We start from the raw sequence: 18,178 nt of genomic DNA, 5'->3' as shown, positions 1-18,178 counted from the left end.
ATTTATTTATTTAATTTATTTATTTATTTATTTATTTATTTATTTAGAGACAGAGTCTCATTCTGTCGCCCAGGCTGGAGTGCAGTGGTGCAATCTCAGCTCACTGCAACCTCTGCCTCCCAGGTTCAAGTGATTCTCCTGCCTCAGCCTCCTGAGTAGCTGGGATTACAGGCATGTGTCACCACGCCCAGCTAATTTTTTGTATTTTTAGTAGAGACGGGGTTTCACCGTGTTAGCCAGGATGGTCTTGATCTCCTGACCTCGTGATCCGCCTGCCTTGGCCTCCTAAAGTGCTGGGATTACAGGCTTGAGCCACCGTGCCCAGACGAATTAAGACATTTAAACACACACACACACACACACACACACGGGCAGTTTTTTGTGAATAACTTTCTTTTCTACTTTTAAATTTCCCTTAATATTTGCATTTTTGTATTCCCATAATTTATCACTTAACTTCATAACCTCTTTCTAAAATTGACTTGTGATTAATTTCTGTGCTCTTTTCCCAGAGCATGTTGAATTTAATTATACTGAGATAACTCTTGTGACCTGTCTAAAAAGAAGTGCCCTCTTTCATGTAATAACATTTCCATCTTGTGGGTTTTTAAAGCAATGTTGCTTTATAAATCATAAAATGGACTTTAATAGCAGTATAAGCACAGAATTTATGGGCCCTACTTTCTATTTTCAACTACTTTATAAATTGGGCCTCTAGAGACTTCTTTTGAACGAAAGTTCAATGACTGGGAAAAAATGATTTTAAGACATTACTCTAAATCATGTTTCCCAGCCCTTGGCTTAGTGAAAACTATTTTAAGGAGAACACATCCTTTCATACATTGGGCAGTGCCTGGCAACTCAATAATGTCTCCATTTAAGTACTCTGTTACAGATATGATTCTGATTTGAACTGGAGATACAATTAGATTTCATGTTTTTAGTAAATATTAAAAACACAATAACCAGTAAGTTCCTTGAAACTTATTGAATCCTTTTTAAAGGAATTTTTTTTTTTTTTTTTTTTTTTTTTGATGGGGGAGACAGAGTCTTACTCTGTCGCCCAGGCTGGAGTGCTGTGGTGTGATCTTGGCTCACCACAACCTCCGCCTCCTGGGTTCAAGCTATTCTCCTGCCTTAGCCTCCCGAGTAGCTGGGTTACAGGCGTGTGCCACCTCGCCCAGCTAGTTTTTTTTTTTTTTTTTTTTTGTATTTTTTTAAGTAGAGATGGAGTTTCACTGTGTTGGCCAGGCTGGCCTTGAACTTCCGACCTCAGGTGATCCACCTGCCTTGGCCTCCCACAGTGTTGAGATTGATTACAGACGTGAACCACTGTGAGCTGATGTTGCTCAGCCTTTTTAAAGCCTGGAATGTCTTTTTAAAGGAATTCTTGCACTAAAAGATGTAATTTGGTTGTCGACTCAGAGTTATTCTTTTTTTCTTTTTTTTTTTTTTGAGACGGAGTCTCACTCTGTCGCCCAGGCTGGAGTGCAGTGGCCGGATCTCAGCTCACTGCAAGCTCCGCCTCCCGGGTTTACGCCATTCTCCTGCCTCAGCCTCCCTAGTAGCTGGGACTACAGGCGCCCGCCACCTCGCCCGGCTAGTTTTTTGTATTTTTTTAGTAGAGACGGGGTTTCACGGTGTTAGCCAGGATGGTCTCGATCTCCTGACCTCGTGATCCGCCCGTCTCGGCCTCCCAAAGTGCTGGGATTACAGGCTTGAGCCACCGCGCCCGGCCATCAGAGTTATTCTTTGGTCCAGGCAGCTTTCTATAGGAAGAGGGATGCCATCAGTTCCAGTGTACCTAGGGAAAACTAGGACAAATATAACCAGTAATCTTACCAGTCCCAGCTAGGGTTACCATCTTCTGTCTGACAGGCATGGCTGGGTAAACTGTATACTGTGTGTCAGTTACACAGTCTCCTCTCACTTGCAGCTTGTTTTTGCTGCTTTAATAGGGTGGAAGAGAGCTCCTGCCACTTCGGCCTCTATAGTAGTAAATCAGATGAGCGAGTCTCTGGCAAAAATAGAAAAAGCAGTAAGTTGCTGTTACAGTTCTAGATTTTGGATGGTGACGTCTGGACATGGACAGAAGAGACAGTTTTCACCTTCCTGGGTCAGATGCAGACAGATGTCAGCCATTGTTACACAGATTAGAACTTTTAGGCCTATGCCATTGTGCCTTTCTTTTTTTTTTAAAAAAAAAAACGTTAACTGTGTGTTTAGGAGTTCATTCATTTTACTTCTTTGCAGGCTGAACATAACTTCTTTTTTTCAAAGTTCCCTGTGTTGTGAACTGAGCTTGGGTGAAGTGAAATCTTTGAGGTAAGGCAACTATAATGATAAAAATGGAAAGAAAGCCTGTGAAATTTGGGAGCCTTCAGAGATAACATTTTAGAGTCACTGCCTAAATATTGAAATGCCACCATTTGTTGTTTGGGGGGATGTGGAGCTAAATTGAGAACGGGAGCACACATCTGCCTTGACTGCTAAGTATATCCATCTCTACTGCTCACCCATAATAGAATTTTATGTGTGTACTCACTAGTCTTGGTTTTAGCAACAGTTTATTTTTTTTTATTTTATTATTATTTTTTTTTTGAGACGGAGTCTCGCTCTGTCGCCCGGGCTGGAGTGCAGTGGCCGGATCTCAGCTCACTGCAAGCTCCGCCTCCCGGGTTTACGCCATTCTCCTGCCTCAGCCTCCGGAGTAGCTGGGACTACAGGCGCCCGCCACCTCGCCCGGCTAGTTTTTTGTATTTTTTTTTTTAGTAGAGACGGGGTTTCACCGTGTTAGCCAGGATGGTCTCGATCTCCTGACCTCGTGATCCGCCCGTCTCGGCCTCCCAAAGTGCTGGGATTACAGGCTTGAGCCACCGCGCCCGGCCAGCAACAGTTTAAAGGAGGAAAATGACAATGAAGAGACTTCATTCCTTGGTTTTTCCCTTACATGTTTGAGTGTTGTCCCTGATAGGCCCTAGTTCTATTTCATTATTATCACTATAGTGGCTTTTGTTCTTTGTTTCTTTAGAAAGGACAACAGAGAACTGAAAATACATTATTTCCTAGTATGCTAGTAAGAGGCAGAATATTACTATTCCATTTTTATTTTCTGGCAAATTAAGCTTCAGAGTTAGTAAAGAAAATTTCTGTGTGCCATCTAATGAGTGTTGCTGAACAAAGGATTTTTGAAGTTTTTCACCTAGATGAGGAGCACACCTTAGTCTAACCATTAAAGAGGACATCATCAAGAAAGCAAGGTCAGTTGAGAAATTGATGCTTTTTTGAAAATATCAAGAAAAAAAAAAGTCAGGTTGATCCACTGTAGGCAGTTGTACGTGAGTGGTAAGTTTCTGGTGGCCAGTTTATTCAACCAGCTTGCCTCTGGCCTGCTTCTGATGGTCTTATCATTCCTCTTTATGTGACTGTTCTGAGGTTAGTTTGGACCTAAGTACTGTGCTCATTGCTGTCTTTGGCACATGGAAACGTAAGTTTAAAAGCTAGGCTAACAACCCACTTCTTCGGTGAGCCTTTTCTTGCTTCAGTTAGTTTCAGGCTTTGGGGGACCTTAAAAACTGGTTTGCAGGGAGGAGTTTGGAGGATGTGAAACAAGTTTGTGTTTCTTCTGCTCTGTTAGCCACTGCTATCTTCATGGATCTGACATTCTATTTATCTGACAGTGCACTTAGTACTGCTTCGCCAGGGAAAATCGCACAAAACAAGCCTGGCGCATCAGCACTTTCATTGTGTGCTGGGCTGAGCCTCCCTTCACATGGTCACATCCCCATTTTAATCCAATACTCCCTTTCCCTACCCCTTCCCCAGTCCTGCCTCTTTCTGTGGCACTTATTGCTGGTTTCCCTGAGCTCCTGTTTCCACTTTGTGTTTTTTGTGGGGCCCAGGAAGCTAAAGCTGTGTGTATTTGTGGATCAGACAAGTGCAGCAAGTTAATATCATTGGCTTCTGAAGGGGAGAGTGAGGTGATGGCTGCGTTTAAGTTGGATTTCCTTCCAGAAATGATGGTGGATCATTGCTCTTTGAATTCCAGTCCCGTGTAAGTATTTTGTTGTCTAATTTTATCATAAGCAGAGGAACTGGGCTGTTTCTTTATTTGATGAAATTGATTCCTTTTTTTAAGAAAGGGAAGAAAAAAATGGGAAAGGAAGCCAAAACAACCTGAATTTTCTCATGCTGTTATTTTCAATTGTAGTCTGAGTCAGTCTCATTACTGCTTATTTCCTCAAGGCTTTAAGTTATTTACATAAAGGTGCACTTGATATATGACCAGCAGCATCAGCTCAAGTGTGCCAGTTCCAATTCCTTTAAACTGTAGTGTTTTCCTGTATGATAGATTCCAAGGTATTTTTTTTTAAACTATAGCATTGTTGCTTTGGGTTGGACATGCAATTTCAAATAATCTTTTGGGAAGGAAGTGTTTTATTATTTTAAATTATTAGATTCTTAGTCTCATATCACAGAGGAGACTGGTAGCTACAGTCAGTGTGTTTAGTATCGTCTACAACATTCTATATTAACATACAATGTGTAATCCTGGACCTTGATCCCCACCCCGCCAAGTCTCATTGAAAATGCAGCTCAGCACATGATTTTAGGAACATCAAATTGTCCTTCACCCTCCAAAAAAAGCAAAACTGAATCAATCTTGATCGGCAGTTTGCCCAAATAAATTGTGAGAACAAGAAACCTTGTTGGCTTGCAGTACTGTCCAAGAACTGCTGTTGTACGCAGCCAAAATGCTAACCTAGCCCTGAGTTGTAGCTGCTGGGAACCTGAATTCTGGACTTTGTGTAGAAGGACACATTTCCAACCCCTGATTTCAGTCACTGTAACCAGGCTTCAGAGTGTTTTGAAACCTCCAGCAAATGAGCTTTAAGTTATTCAAAGCCAAGAATATTAAGTGGTAGAATATTCTCTAGATAACAGGTGTTAATGCAAGTCTTTGAGGTTAGGCCTCCATGTACAAATCAGTGTACCCTGGGATTAGATGTAACAGGTGTGGATAATAGTAGATACCAAACAGTTCTTTGTGGAATAGTTGGGGGGCAGGGTTCAAAGTTAGCTGTTTCTCTCTTTGTTTTTGAAATAGGGTCTTGCTTTGTTGCCCAGACTGGAGTGCAGTGGCACAGTCACAGTTCACTGTAGCCTCAATGTCCTGGGCTCGAGCAGTCCTCTCACCTCAGCTTCCCAAGTGACTGGGACCACAGGCATGCACCACCACCTGGCTGATTTTTAAATTTTTTGTAGATATGAGGTCTCCCTGTGTTGCCCAGGCTGGTCTTAAACTCCTGGGCTCAAGCTATCCTGCTGCCTCAGCACCTGGCCTGTCTTACTCTTTTGAAATGGATCTTATGTCTCCTCTATAGTCTCCAAAATTACAGTAATTGAAATGTCTTTTTATGAGAATTCCTTACTACTAAAATTTTACTTTAGCAGTAACAGGTGAAATTACAGTGAATATCGTCGTAAAGATTTAATACATAATAAGGATATTTCCATGTCCCAGGATTTATGATCCTTAGAAACAAGACTGTTGCTCAAATTATCTTTCATTGTAACACTTGTGTTTTGCCACTGCCTGGTGTTCAACCCAGCATTGACACAGCATTCTTCTCAGCCTGCTTTCTAATCTTTTAAGATATTGGAGTCATTCAGTATCCCGTTAAATCTGGACCATGGACCACTGCATAAAAGTCACCTGAAACTTAAAAATTCAGATGTTTTTATGCTAGAATAGGACCCCCTAGACTCTAGTCTAACAAGTGTCCAGCATGTTTTTCATGCACACTATAAAGTTTGAGAGCTAGTAGACTTACTGCAGGTCATTCTCAGAGTCAGTCGGGGAATGGATTATCAACATTTTTTCCAAGTGTGTTTGCATCTGTTTTAGTCTTCCATCTTCACCAAAGCTTTACAAGGGTGCCTGGTCGTAGGCAATTGCCCCCATTTTAAACATGAGACCCAGCTGAGAGAGATTGAGGACAAATAGTAATCAATGTTGGACCTGAAGTACAAGTTTAATGGTAAAGGTCTTTTTATATTTTGCCCACTAGACCAGGCTGTCTCTCGTGTCAGTGAACAGTTACCCAATGTTCTTGATTCTCCATTGATCACTCTTAAGCTTCCACTGGTGCTTCTTACTTTGCTTGCACCCTAAGATACGGGTATTTTCATGAGTTGTCCCAGACTTTTTACTTTTCACTCTCCCATTGCTTAGGGGGACACTGATGTGCTTCTCTGCTTCTCAGATCTCTGTTCCCCCAAATGTCTTCTGAGGTCTGTGACTTTATTGTAAATACTGCTCATTGGTTACTTTCATCTAGAGACTTCCCCACAAAAAATAATTCCCATATTGTCTTCACTAGAACCCAAGAGTTGTTAGTTTCTTTCTCTTCCTCTCCTCCTTGGAGTTCAAGTGAACTCCAGGTCCTAGTGTATCCTGGCCCAAAATTTCTCAGTATTGTCTGAGACTGGGCGCTAATCTTAGGTAGTAGTTTATGCAAGAGCCTTCTGATCTCCATGTTCCGTGCCTTATTTCATCCTCTAGATTATTTTTAGGTATCTTTTAAAAGGACAGATCTGATCATTCACTTAATCTAAAATCTTGGAATAAACTCCAAGCCTGTCTATATAACATGGAAAGCCCTTCACTGGGTCTCTCTGACCTACCTCTTTATTCTTGTCAACTTTCTAGTATGATCTCTTCTCTGTTTCTGTACTCTTTCCACAACTTTCTCAAGTCCTTTTTCTCCCTTATAATGTTACCCCACTCTTCCAATCTCTCCTCAGTCCTTACCATTTCTTCGTCACCCTTAGGCCTCTTTCCTCCATGCCATGTTGCACTTTTTCTAGTTACCTACTCTATGCAGCTGAAATCTCTGCACACACACCTCCCCGTCCTCCAATAGAGTAAAATCATATTAGCCACTTCTTTAAACATTCCTTTATAGGATTTGTAGAGGATTATAGTTGTGCTCTTCTACTTTTTCAGTGACATTGCCTCAAGGTCACATATTGCTCAGTCTTATAGAGCCCTGTAGGATGTAGTATCTGGCACCATAGCAAAAGCTTGGGTATTACAGTTGAGAATGATATTAAAGATGATTGCAGAGATAAGATCTCCAGATCTTATCTCCATACCTCAGGCAAGAAGGCTGAAAACCTTTAAAAGCATATTGTTAGCTATTCTATTGTTGGATGGTGAATTGAAATTATTATTGTCTTTATTGTGCTTAGAGATAGCTTTTTCTAGTACCTAACACCCCACATGATAGGAAGATTGCCCTTTATCCAAATGACAATTACTTTCTCACAGCGTAAATGTATTATTCTGTCTTGTTCTCACTAGGGAGCAGCTGGTAAGTAACACAGGCCAGTGTTTCTGGGCCCTTTTTATTCTGATGCACTTCTGTTCCAGTTTTTCCACAGCACTGTATGTGAGCCAGAGGGACCTTGTATATAAGGGTGGGTGGTGGCTGAAGTTTGGAATGCAACAAGTATTTTTGCCTGCTGGGGAGGTGGAGGGATTGGTAAGTATCTGAATTTTTTCTATTTGTATAATTTAAGGGAAGTCAACAGATAATGGAAGGGGGGAGTGAAAAAATTAATAATGAAAGGTTTCAGGAATTATTTTTAAACAGGTCCCATTTGAAAGTCTTGTTTGGCTGCAAGGAACAGATGTCCACTCAAGCTAGCATATATGAAAGGGCTTTCTTATAAGGACGCGGGTGGACTGAACTGTCATCTAATCAGGAGCTCTGCAGCTAGAAAACCTAGAAACTGTATCTTTCTGACCCCAGGATACACAACTGCTTACTCTACATGTGCCTCCTTTCTACTCTTAACGACCTTATAACTTTGGTTGCAACATGGCCTTTCTTCAGATCCCTTCTCCCTCCCCTCCACATTGAGACATAATTCACATACTATAACGTTTACCCTTTAAAGTGAGCAATTCAGTGATTTCAGTATATTCCAGAGTTGTGTAACCATTTCCACTATTTAATTGCAGAACATTTCATCACCCCAAAAGAAACCCTATACCTAAAAGCAACCATTCCCCTCTTCCTCCCCACATCACCCTTCCCCCATGCCCATTCCTAAGCAACCACCAACCTACTTTCTTTTTTTCTTCGAGACGGAGTCTCGCCCAGTCGCCCAGGCTGGAGCGCAGTGGCCGGATCTCAGCTCACTGCAAGCTCCACCTCCTGGGTTCACGCCATTCTCCTGCCTCAGCCTCCCAAGTAGCTGGGACTACAGGCGCCCGCCGCCACGCCCAGCTAATTTTTTTGCATTTTTAGTAGAGATGGGGTTTCATCGTGTTAGCCAGGATGGTCTCCATCTCCTGACCTCGTGATCCGCCTGCCTGGGCCTCCCAAAGTGCTGGGATTACAGGCGTGAGCCACCGCGCCCGGCCACCAACCTACTTTCTGTCTGTAGATTGCCTGTTCTGGGCATTTCATATAAATGGTAACATACACTATGTGGCCTTTTGTGACTGAGTTCTTTTACTTAGCATAATGTTTTCAAGGTCTTTGTTGTAGCATGACTCATTATCTTTTGACCACAGTACTTTGCACTTCTCCATTTAACCCATGCTATCTCTAGTTGCAACTTTTGCACTTCTGACTTCACTACTAACTGCCTGTTTCTGGTAACCAGTTCCAGATTCTGTAAAGCAGTGCTGTCCAATAGAACATTCTGTGATGATGAAAATATTCTGTATCTCAGCTGGGAGCAGTGGCTGATGCCTATAATCCCATCATTTGGCATGCTGAGATGGGAGGATCCCTTGAGGCCAGGAGTTCGAGACCAGCCTGGGCTTCATAGCAAGACCCCGTCTTTATAAAAACAACAACAATATATAAAACGTTCTCTCTATGTCTCATACAGTAGCCACTAGCCACATGTGGCAAGTGCAACTGAAGAACTTAGTTTTTTAAATTAAGTTTAAATAACTTAGTGGCTGTCGTATTGCTCAGTGCAGCTGTAAAGGAGCTTGATTGGCCAGGCCTGTTTTAAGCATAGGTCAAGGGTCTTAAGTTTCTGGCCAGCCAGTGGATCAGCTTGCCATTGGGTTAAGACCCACCCCCTGGTTTAGTCAGTTGGGGTCAGAGGATGGGAAAAAAAGCGGAATGGAACATTTATGCTGCCCCTGAGATAGGCCTGGGGTGGGGAAATTTTGAGAGGGGAAAGGAAAGGAGAAAGAGAAGAGAGTGTTCAAGAATTTTGAAGAAATACGTACTTTGAAAATATGGATTTTTGTTGTTCCTTCGTGTGTCTCTTCCCAATTGTGTCCCTATTGTATTTTCTCATAGTATGTTTCAGCAGAAATCAAGGTAGACGAGATAGCCTCTCGTCCTGAATTTTCATAGTTGCTCATTCTTAATAATGGCAGCAGAAGCAACAGTGAGAGCAACTACCTCCTCAGGTATTATTACTGCTTCTGCTGCCAGTAGTAGAAACATAAAAAGAGAGGGGGTGGGTTTTATCCCTTTCCCCTAAAACACTTGCCACTTTCTCATCTTCCTCCTCTTCACATTCTTGCAGGCCGTGATTTGCCTTTCTTATATCCTGTTCCCAGGTCAGGGCTGGCAGTACTGCTCCAGGAAATAGGAATTTCCATAGACTGGCCTCTTAGGAATGACAGGGACACTATAGATACTTCTCCAGGGAACTGCTGAATTCACTGGTTCTTGAGTGGAGATGATAAATATACATAACTCTCCATCGAATGGGGAAGTAAGGTACAAATTTGAGAATGTATTTAGTCATACATAGAGTAAGTGGATGATGTGGTGGCTGATGTGTAGCCAGATGGCTTTTTTAATACAATGTTACTTTTAATCTTAATGACAAGATGCATATTGGAAGTATATGTGGAAGAGGGAGAGTGTTGTTGTTTCTCTTCAGATACAATATCAGAGAAAGTTTGTGACTGCTTATTACATACACATGGGTATACATGCAGTTGTTGCTATACCTGGGTAGTGCTTCTCAAGCTGTGGTAAAGGACCATATCTCTCCCCACCCCCCATCCCCCACTCCCTTGTAAAATACAATGAAAATGAAGTAGGGGAAAAAATAAGGTACAAGCTTGTATTTTATATTTATTATTATTAGATTGAACAAATGCAAAATTGCTCAGTCTAATTCTGAAAAATTTCTGTAAGAGTTAAGGTTGAAGATTGCCCCTGGTCCTTAGGCCATACTTTTGGTTTTTTGTTTGTTTGTTTGTTCGTTTGTTTTTAAGATAGTCTCTCTCTGTTGCCCAAGCTGGAGTGCAGTGGCGAGATCTTGACTCACTGTAGCCTCCGCCTCCCAGGTTCAAGCGATTCTCCTGCCTCAGCCTCCCAAGTAGCTGGGAATACAGGTGTGTGCCACCACGCCCTGCTAATTTTTTTTTTTTAAAGTAGAGGCGGGGTTTCACCATATTGTTCAGGCTGGTCTCAAACTCCTGACCTCAAGTGAGCCATTGTGCCCAGCCTCTTGGGCCACACTTTGAGCACTCTTGGGCACTCTCTATGGGAGTCTTCTGGCTATTGAATTGGTATATAAACAGGGAAGGGGAGGTTCATGGTGTAGGTAGACATGAAAAAATAGAGAAGGATTTGGAGAGCTAAAGAAGAATCTAGAATCTTGAGTCTCTGCTAAACTTTTGGGTAAACTGTAATCTACATATATTGACTTGTGTTTATGCTTTAGCACTAAACAGGATGCAAAAGTTTAGAATTGGCACACAAAACAACATGCTGAGAGCAGTTGCCTCCAGTGTAATACAGATTGATAAAACTGCTTTTCAGAAATAGCCGTCAGCTTCCTTATCAAAACGTATTCTGGGCACCATTGGGGTTCTTTGTTAACTCTGTCTAGAATAGAAATATAATGAAAGATTAGCAACATTTTAGTAAAATGCTATTACAACTGGTAATTAAAGTTGTCGGGACAGGTTGTAGGGAGTCACAGCCAGTGTTTCACTAGTCATAGGGCTGCCTTTTTTTTTTTTTTTTGGAGACAAGGTGTCACTCTGCCACCCAGGCTAGAGTGCAGTGGCCCCATCTCAGCTCACTGCAACCTCCGCCCCCCAGGTTCAAGCGATTCTCATGCCTTAGCCTCCCAGGTAGCTGGGATTACAGGTGCACGCCACCACACCCAGCTAATTGTTTTGTATTTTTTGGTAGAGACGGAGTTTCACCATGTTGGTCTCAAACTCCTGACCTCAAATAATCCACCTACCTCAGCCTCCCACAGTGCTAGGATTATAGGCGTGAGCCACCATGCCTGAGCATAGGGTCTTTTTCATCATGGTAGCTGGTTTCTGTTGCAACATTAGGATTAAGCGTTTAAAAGCAGTCACATTATGTTTTTGTCATGACCTGCCACACGTTTTAAATTAACAGATTACAGGAAAACCAGTAAGATGATGCCGCCTAAAACACTCAAAAGAAAATAGGACAGGTGTGGTAGCTCATGCACCCCAGCACTTTGGGAAAATTAGGTGGGAGAGTTATTTGAGCGCGGGAGTTTCAGACCAGCCCTTGCAACATAGTGAAAGCCTCCCCCTACAGAAAAAAGTTAAAAACTAGCCAGGCGTGGTGGCGCACACCTGTAGTTCCGTCTACTGGGATTGCTGAGGTAGGAGTATCGCTTGAGCCTGGCAGGTCAAGGCTGCAGTTAGCTGTGGTCATGCCACTGTACTCCAGCCTGGGCAACAGAGCGAGACCTTGTCTTTAAAAGAAAACGGCATACTGATCCTGTGGCAATCAAATAATCATAGGAGATAATAGCTGCTCTTAAATTTGGGTGCTGTTTTTGTGCATAGCACTCATTTTATCAGAGCTAATTGGTTAAATGGGAACTGTTGAAACTTAAGAAATTTTTCGCTTTGCACATTTGAGTGCTTACTTTGAACCAGAATACTATACCAGGTGTGGTTACAGGAATGAATAGGAAATAAAATAGTTTCTGCCTGCAAGGAGCTGTCAGTTTAATTGGGAACAGGTGGATACAGCCCGATTCTGTTCAAAGGTGTTAAGCATAATTTTAATGCTAAAATTTCCACAACGAAGGTGGAAATTTAGTGCTGTTGGAGTCCTAGGATTGTAGCTAATCAGTCGACCTGGAAGAATATGGGGAGCCTTCACAGATGTAGGGTCAGGAATTGGTTTATATGCCATTTGTCTTACAGCTTTTGAATTTAGATAGTGCTGGAGTCATCAAAAGTGATGTGAGAATAACCCCTGTAAGTATTGAATTATAAAAGATTCAAGGCTGGGTGTGGTGGCTCAGGCCTGTAATGCCAGCACTTGGGAGGTCAAGGCGGGTTGAAGTTCAAGACCAGCCTGGCCAACATGGCGAAACCCCAGCTCTACTAAAAATACAAAAATTAACCAGGCGTGGTGGCTTATGCCTGTAATCCCAGCTACTCAGGAGGTTGAGGCATAAGAATCACTTGAACCTGGGAGGTGGAGGTTGCAGTGAGCTGAGATTGTGCCACCATACTCCATCCAGCCTGGGCGACAGAGAGAATCTGTCTCAAATAAAAAATAAAGAAATAAGCCAGGCACAGTGGCTCATGTCTGTAATCCCAACACTGTGGGAGGCCAAGGCAGGCAGATCACCTGAGGTCAGGAGTTTGTGACCAGCCTGGCCAGCATGGCAAAACCCCATCTCTACTAAAAATACAAAAATTAGCTGGGCATGGTGGCACGCGCCTGTAATCCCAGCTACTTGGGAGCCTGAGGCAGGAGAATCAGTTGAACCCAGGAGGCAGAGGTTGCAGTGAGCCGAGATGGCACCATTGCACTCCAGCCTGGGCGACAGTGAGACTCCATTTAAAAAAAGAAAAGAAAAGAAAAGAAATATGTAGTACTTAAAAGAAGTTGAGCTACTTTCATAGATTCGGCATTCTTAAGGATCTTCAGACACTATTCAGAAGATAGCAGTGGTGGAAAAATGATTTTTTGTTGTTGTTTAAAGACAACTAGCACGTTGGCTGGGTGCAGTGGTTTCACGCCTATAATCCAGCACTATTGGGAGACCGGAGGTGGGCGGATCACCTGAGGTCAGGAGTTCGAGGGGACCAGCCTGGACCAACATGGTGAAACACCCATCTCTGCTAAAAAATACAAAATTAGCCAGGCATGATGGGCACATGCCTTAATCCAAGCCTACTGGGAGGCTGAGGGCAGGAGAATTGCAAACCTGGGAGGTGGAGTTGCAGTGAGCTGAGATCTTGCCATTGCACTCCTGCCTGGGCAATAAGGGCGAAACTCCAGTCTCAAAAAAAAAAAAAAAAAAAAAACTAGCATGTTATTTGGGATTGGATATTAGAAACCTGGCAATTTTAATATGATTTTGGATTAAGCAAATACTAATAGAAAAGCTAATAGTGCTAATTATTTGGAATTTAAGTTATTAATGGTTTAGATAAATGTTCAGAGTTCAATTTAGAAACAGATAGGAAGAAGGACTTTGAAATAGATGGTATGAGGCCAGCCACGGTGGCTCACACCTGTAATCCCAGGACTTGGGGAGGCCGAGGCGGGTTTATCACCTGAGGTCAGGAGTTCAAGACCATCCTGGGCCAACATGGTGAAAGCCCACCTGTACTGAAAAGACAAAAATTAGCTGGGCCTGGTAGCAGACACCTGTAATCCCAGCCACTCGGGAGGCTGAGGCAGGAGAATTGCTTGAACCCGGGAGGTGGAGATTGCTATGAGCTGATAATCGGGCCATTGCACTCCAGCCTGGGCAACAAGAGTGAAACTCCGTCTCAGAAAAAAAGATAGTATGTTCTGAGTGGAAACATCTATAGTGTAAGAATTCACCTAGGTTGTTTACAGTGGCAAGGTAGGAATGAAGGTATTAAAATAGCTGATTATCCTTCAGGTTCTAAAGGTAATAAAACTGAAATAGGAGAATTACAAGTACAATGTGATAGTACTAGAGAATCTAACTGGTCTTAGAGTAATAGCAGTAAATTGGATAACTCAGAAACAAAATCTAGAATGATGGTAACATTGTTTATGTTCATCGCACAATCATCTGGAAATTTAGGAGGCGGAGCTCTGTTTTGGTCGGGAGACCCAACTCAAGAGTATTATGATTATACATGAGTCAGCTGCATTCAAAGGCCAGCATTCTAGTCCTTAGTTTAAGCCTTGGAAATCAAGTGCTTCTGTTCTAACTTCTACTGAAAAGAAACTTCACCTGTCATTGTATACATTGAAGTGTTCTGAATCTTACTTGTAATCAATAGTCCTCTGTTATTTTATGGGCCTTTTTTTAGTGTTTGTTTTGTTAACCATGCTTAAAAGTTATTAAAACTTGATCTTGTTTTGGGAGTTTTACCCTTTAAGTTCCTCCTCTAGCATGATAATTCTCATGCTAGATAAGAAATGTACATTGTCAGTTCCCTGGTAACAGCTGGGATGTCCCAATCAGAATGGTGACTTTAGTTTGGCATCTGATGGAATGGGTGGTCATGGTGAGGGAGAACCAAGGAACTCTGGTAAACTGAATAGAAGAAGTGAAGGAAGTGGATTTTTTTCCCCTGCATTCTCAGAAGTAGTTGAGATCATTAAAGAAAAGAAAATTTCCTCTGGAAGGCAGCATTATTACATAATAGAAGTTTCATTTTATCTCACACAGCTCAAAGAAAATGAACGGCACCCTGGACCACCCAGACCAACCAGATCTTGATGCTATCAAGATGTTTGTGGGCCAGGTTCCAAGGACCTGGTCTGAGAAGGACTTGCGGGAACTCTTCGAACAGTATGGTGCTGTATATGAAATCAACGTCCTAAGGGATAGGAGCCAAAACCCTCCTCAGAGCAAAGGTCAGGGCTTTGGGTTTTGGTTTATCTTATTTTTTCCACTGACTCTCAGAGCAGGTGAGGGCTTTGGGTTTTTGACAGGATACAAAAAATTGGTTTTTTATATGTAATTTCTTTCGTGTGCATTCTCTCTGTCATTGCCAGAATACTCCTGTCTGTCTGTCTATCTGTTGGAAAAAATCTGTCCTTTGATAGTAGTAATATCTTGTAATCCAAATATATTTAATGGCTTTAAAAAGTTAAGATGTTAGCATGAGGATAATTTGTAAATTGGATCTTGGGCAGTGCTTTGTGAGGGCTCTAAATTTAAGAGACAGACTCACCTGAGTATCTCATTTGACCTTGGGAACAGAATGACGAAGATAAAATTGAAGTAAACCACATAAAGTTTTCTTTAGTGTTTGGGCTAGCATAAGCTGAAAGAGAAAAACTGTCCACATACCCGTAGGTTTCTTGTTAGTATTACAGAGGCCTTGCAGGATGGTTTATCAAATAGAAAGGATTTGTTTAGGCAGCTTGTTTGCTGTTGCCACAAAATGAACAGGAGAAGAAGAAAGGCGGAGCTACTTCCAGAATTGCCTAGCAGAGTGGAAGTTTCACAGGACTGATGGTAGATAGGTATTAACTTTGCCCCATATACACACAGACTTGTTCTTACTTTTCATTTTACCAGTTTTCAGGTAATTCTCTGTGAAAGCTCTCCAGCAGTGCAAATGTGAGCAAGCATGATTGTCATATTGAAACCAGCTTAATAGCAGAGGATCTAGAAGCAGAGGAATTACTTTCTCTTTTTGGCGTAGTTAACTAAAAATACAAAGTATAATAGTTTCTGAACATAACTGGCAATATAACCTTCAGTAATTTATAATTCTAACTGCTGCAGCATTATTTTTTAAAAAAATCTATATTGTATCTCATGAGAATATGGGAGTGTCAGAACATTGAAGCCCAAGATTTACAAGATATACTTCCTCTCCTCCTACCCTAAATAAAGATTCAAAGCACAAAATCTACAGATCTGAGGCAGCACCATGTGCTTTTAGAAGCTTAATTATATTTGATGAGAACCAAGAGTCCAAAAAAAGATGTTAAGAGGTGCTTGCTCTTAAGTCATTTTATAATTTAATAAGTGATAATTATGTTTGAGGCATATGGTAGAATCTGGCTACGAAGTAGGGAGTGGTTTATTCTGAGAGAGCAGGGAAAGAAAGAGTTCCTGGTAGACTACAGGCTGCAAAAGTATAGAGCCCCATCTGTCTTCTTGTCTCATATACCACCTGGTGTTCCAAGTAGGGTAGCTTGAGTCAAATGGCACATGACCTTTCTTTATAAGAGAAGTCATCTTTTCCAGAGAAGTTATATGAGCAGCTAAGTAAGACGGTGTAACTAGGAGGAGACTAAAACAATAAAGTGTATAGAAAATAATCTTATTCCCCTGCTAGATATTCATATTCATTCCTTTCCACTGCCCTCACCCTCTCACTAATTTTAATAAACCCAGCCCTCTTTTAAGATCTGATATGTCAGTGGAGGAAGGGTTGCTGTAAGAATTCTCTGCTTTCGAAGTTTTGTTTTATGAAATCTTATTTATTTCAGGGTGCTGTTTTGTTACATTTTACACCCGTAAAGCTGCATTAGAAGCTCAGAATGCTCTTCACAACATGAAAGTCCTTCCAGGGGTAAGAAAGCTCCCACTAGTAAATGGAAATGTGGTAACTTTGATATATGGGATATACTTACACATATCAGGCACACACTGAAAACCATTTTGGGGAAAAGGTAATTTCCGCAGGAATTGATGTAAAGGAAGACATAAAGGGAGCACTTCAAAGATTACCTGACAGTAGTTACCTGACAGTAGTTCTCTCTCAGCCAAGAGTCTTGTGTATTTGACTTCTTGACTCACATTTTATTTTCTGGGGAAAGATCATGAAGCAGACATGAGTTCAGAGAGAACTCTTTAAAGCTCTAGTTCTGGTATTTTAGAGTCTGTATTTCTGAATGCCATTAATATATACAGTGATAATAATCATATTTTTTCCTTTTAGATGCATCACCCTATACAGATGAAACCTGCTGATAGTGAGAAGAACAATGGTAAGCAAATGTATACACTCTTCCCCTTAAGATTTTCTGCCTAGGCCAGGCGCGGTGGCTCACACCTGTAATCCCAGCACTTTGGGAGGCCAAGGCTGGTGGATTGCTTAAGGCCGGAGTTCGAGACCAGCCTGGCCAACATGGTGAAACACCGTCTCTACTAAAAATACAAACATTAGCTGGGTATGGTTGTGCATGCCTATAATCCCAGCTTCTCGGGAGGCTGAAGCATGAGAATCTCTTGAACCCAGGAGGCGGAGGTTGCAGTGAGCCGAGATCATGCCAGTGTACTCTCGCTTGGGCAACAGAGTGAGACTCTGTCTCAAAAAATAATAATAAAATTTCTGCCTAGTTTATTTGCTTTTCTTAGGATATCTGAATTGAATTGTGCTTTAAGTAATCCGTTGTCTAAGTTGTGTCCATTTTTTCTTTAAAGTCTGATAAATAGAATAAGAGTTGACAGAGAAATACTATAAGAATATTGTAGAATGAACTGGAATATACTTGGTCAGTATAATTTCTTTTGGACAGGAATGAGGGGGCAAAATGAACAAATTAGGAAGGAGAACTTAAGAAAATAGTCAAGTCTGGGTGAGGTAGCTCACGCTTGTAATCCCAGCAGTTTGGGAGGCCAAGGAGGGCGGATCACCTGGCCAACATGGTGAAACCCTGTCTCTACTAAAAATGCGAAAATTAGCTGAGTGTGGTGGCGCATGCCTGTAATCCCAGCTACTCAGGAGGCTGAGACAGGAGAATCGCTTGAACCCAGGAGGCGGTAGTTGCAGTACGCTGAGATTATGCCACTGCACTCCAACCTGGGCGACAGAGCAAGACTCTGTCTCAAAAAAAAAAAAAGGTCAGAAAAGTAGACAGTTACACTCACTGAAAGGTGTGTTCTCTTCCACTTGTCATATCAAGTAAGTGTGAAAACCTTTTCTGCCGGGCGCGGTGGCTCAAGCCTGTAATCCCAGCACTTTGGGAGGCCGAGACGGGCGGATCATGAGGTCAGGAGATCGAGACCATCCTGGCTAACACCGTGAAACCCCGTCTCTACTAAAAAATACAAAAAACTAGCCGGGCGACGAGGCAGGCGCCTGTAGTCCCAGCTACTCGGGAGGCTGAGACAGGAGAATGGCGTGAACCCGGGAGGCGGAGCTTGCAGTGAGCTGAGAGCCGGCCACTGCACTCCAGCCTGGGCGGCAGAGCAAGACTCCGTCTCAAAAAAA

The 18,178-nt window shown here is 42.2% G+C and overlaps 1 protein-coding gene across 19 annotated transcripts in view; it reads left to right on the top strand.

Moving 5' to 3' along the window:
• The window catches only part of CELF1 (CUGBP Elav-like family member 1), a 110,894-nt gene that overhangs the window by 68,237 nt on the left and 24,479 nt on the right, over positions 1-18,178 (top strand). For 10 of the 19 annotated variants that reach the window (XM_017865749.1, XM_017865748.1, XM_017865747.1 and 7 more), the window contains exons 2-5: positions 3,903-4,054; positions 14,671-14,858; positions 16,452-16,534; positions 16,904-16,952. In XM_017865749.1, the coding sequence (XP_017721238.1) occupies positions 3,903-4,054; positions 14,671-14,858; positions 16,452-16,534; positions 16,904-16,952 (472 nt within the window). Of the gene's footprint in view, positions 1-2,253; positions 2,326-3,902; positions 4,055-7,435; positions 7,548-14,670; positions 14,859-16,451; positions 16,535-16,903; positions 16,953-18,178 lie in introns of those variants that run through there. The other 9 variants (XM_017865752.1, XM_017865751.1, XM_017865750.1 and 6 more) reach the window with 5 other exon arrangements.

The sequence above is a fragment of the Rhinopithecus bieti genome, unplaced genomic scaffold (assembly GCF_001698545.2).
Source record: "Rhinopithecus bieti isolate Rb0 unplaced genomic scaffold, ASM169854v2 scaffold_81727, whole genome shotgun sequence".
Taxonomy (NCBI): Eukaryota; Metazoa; Chordata; class Mammalia; order Primates; family Cercopithecidae; genus Rhinopithecus; species Rhinopithecus bieti.
Note: the sequence above shows the minus strand (reverse complement) of the source record. Positions and strands in the feature narration are given on the sequence as shown.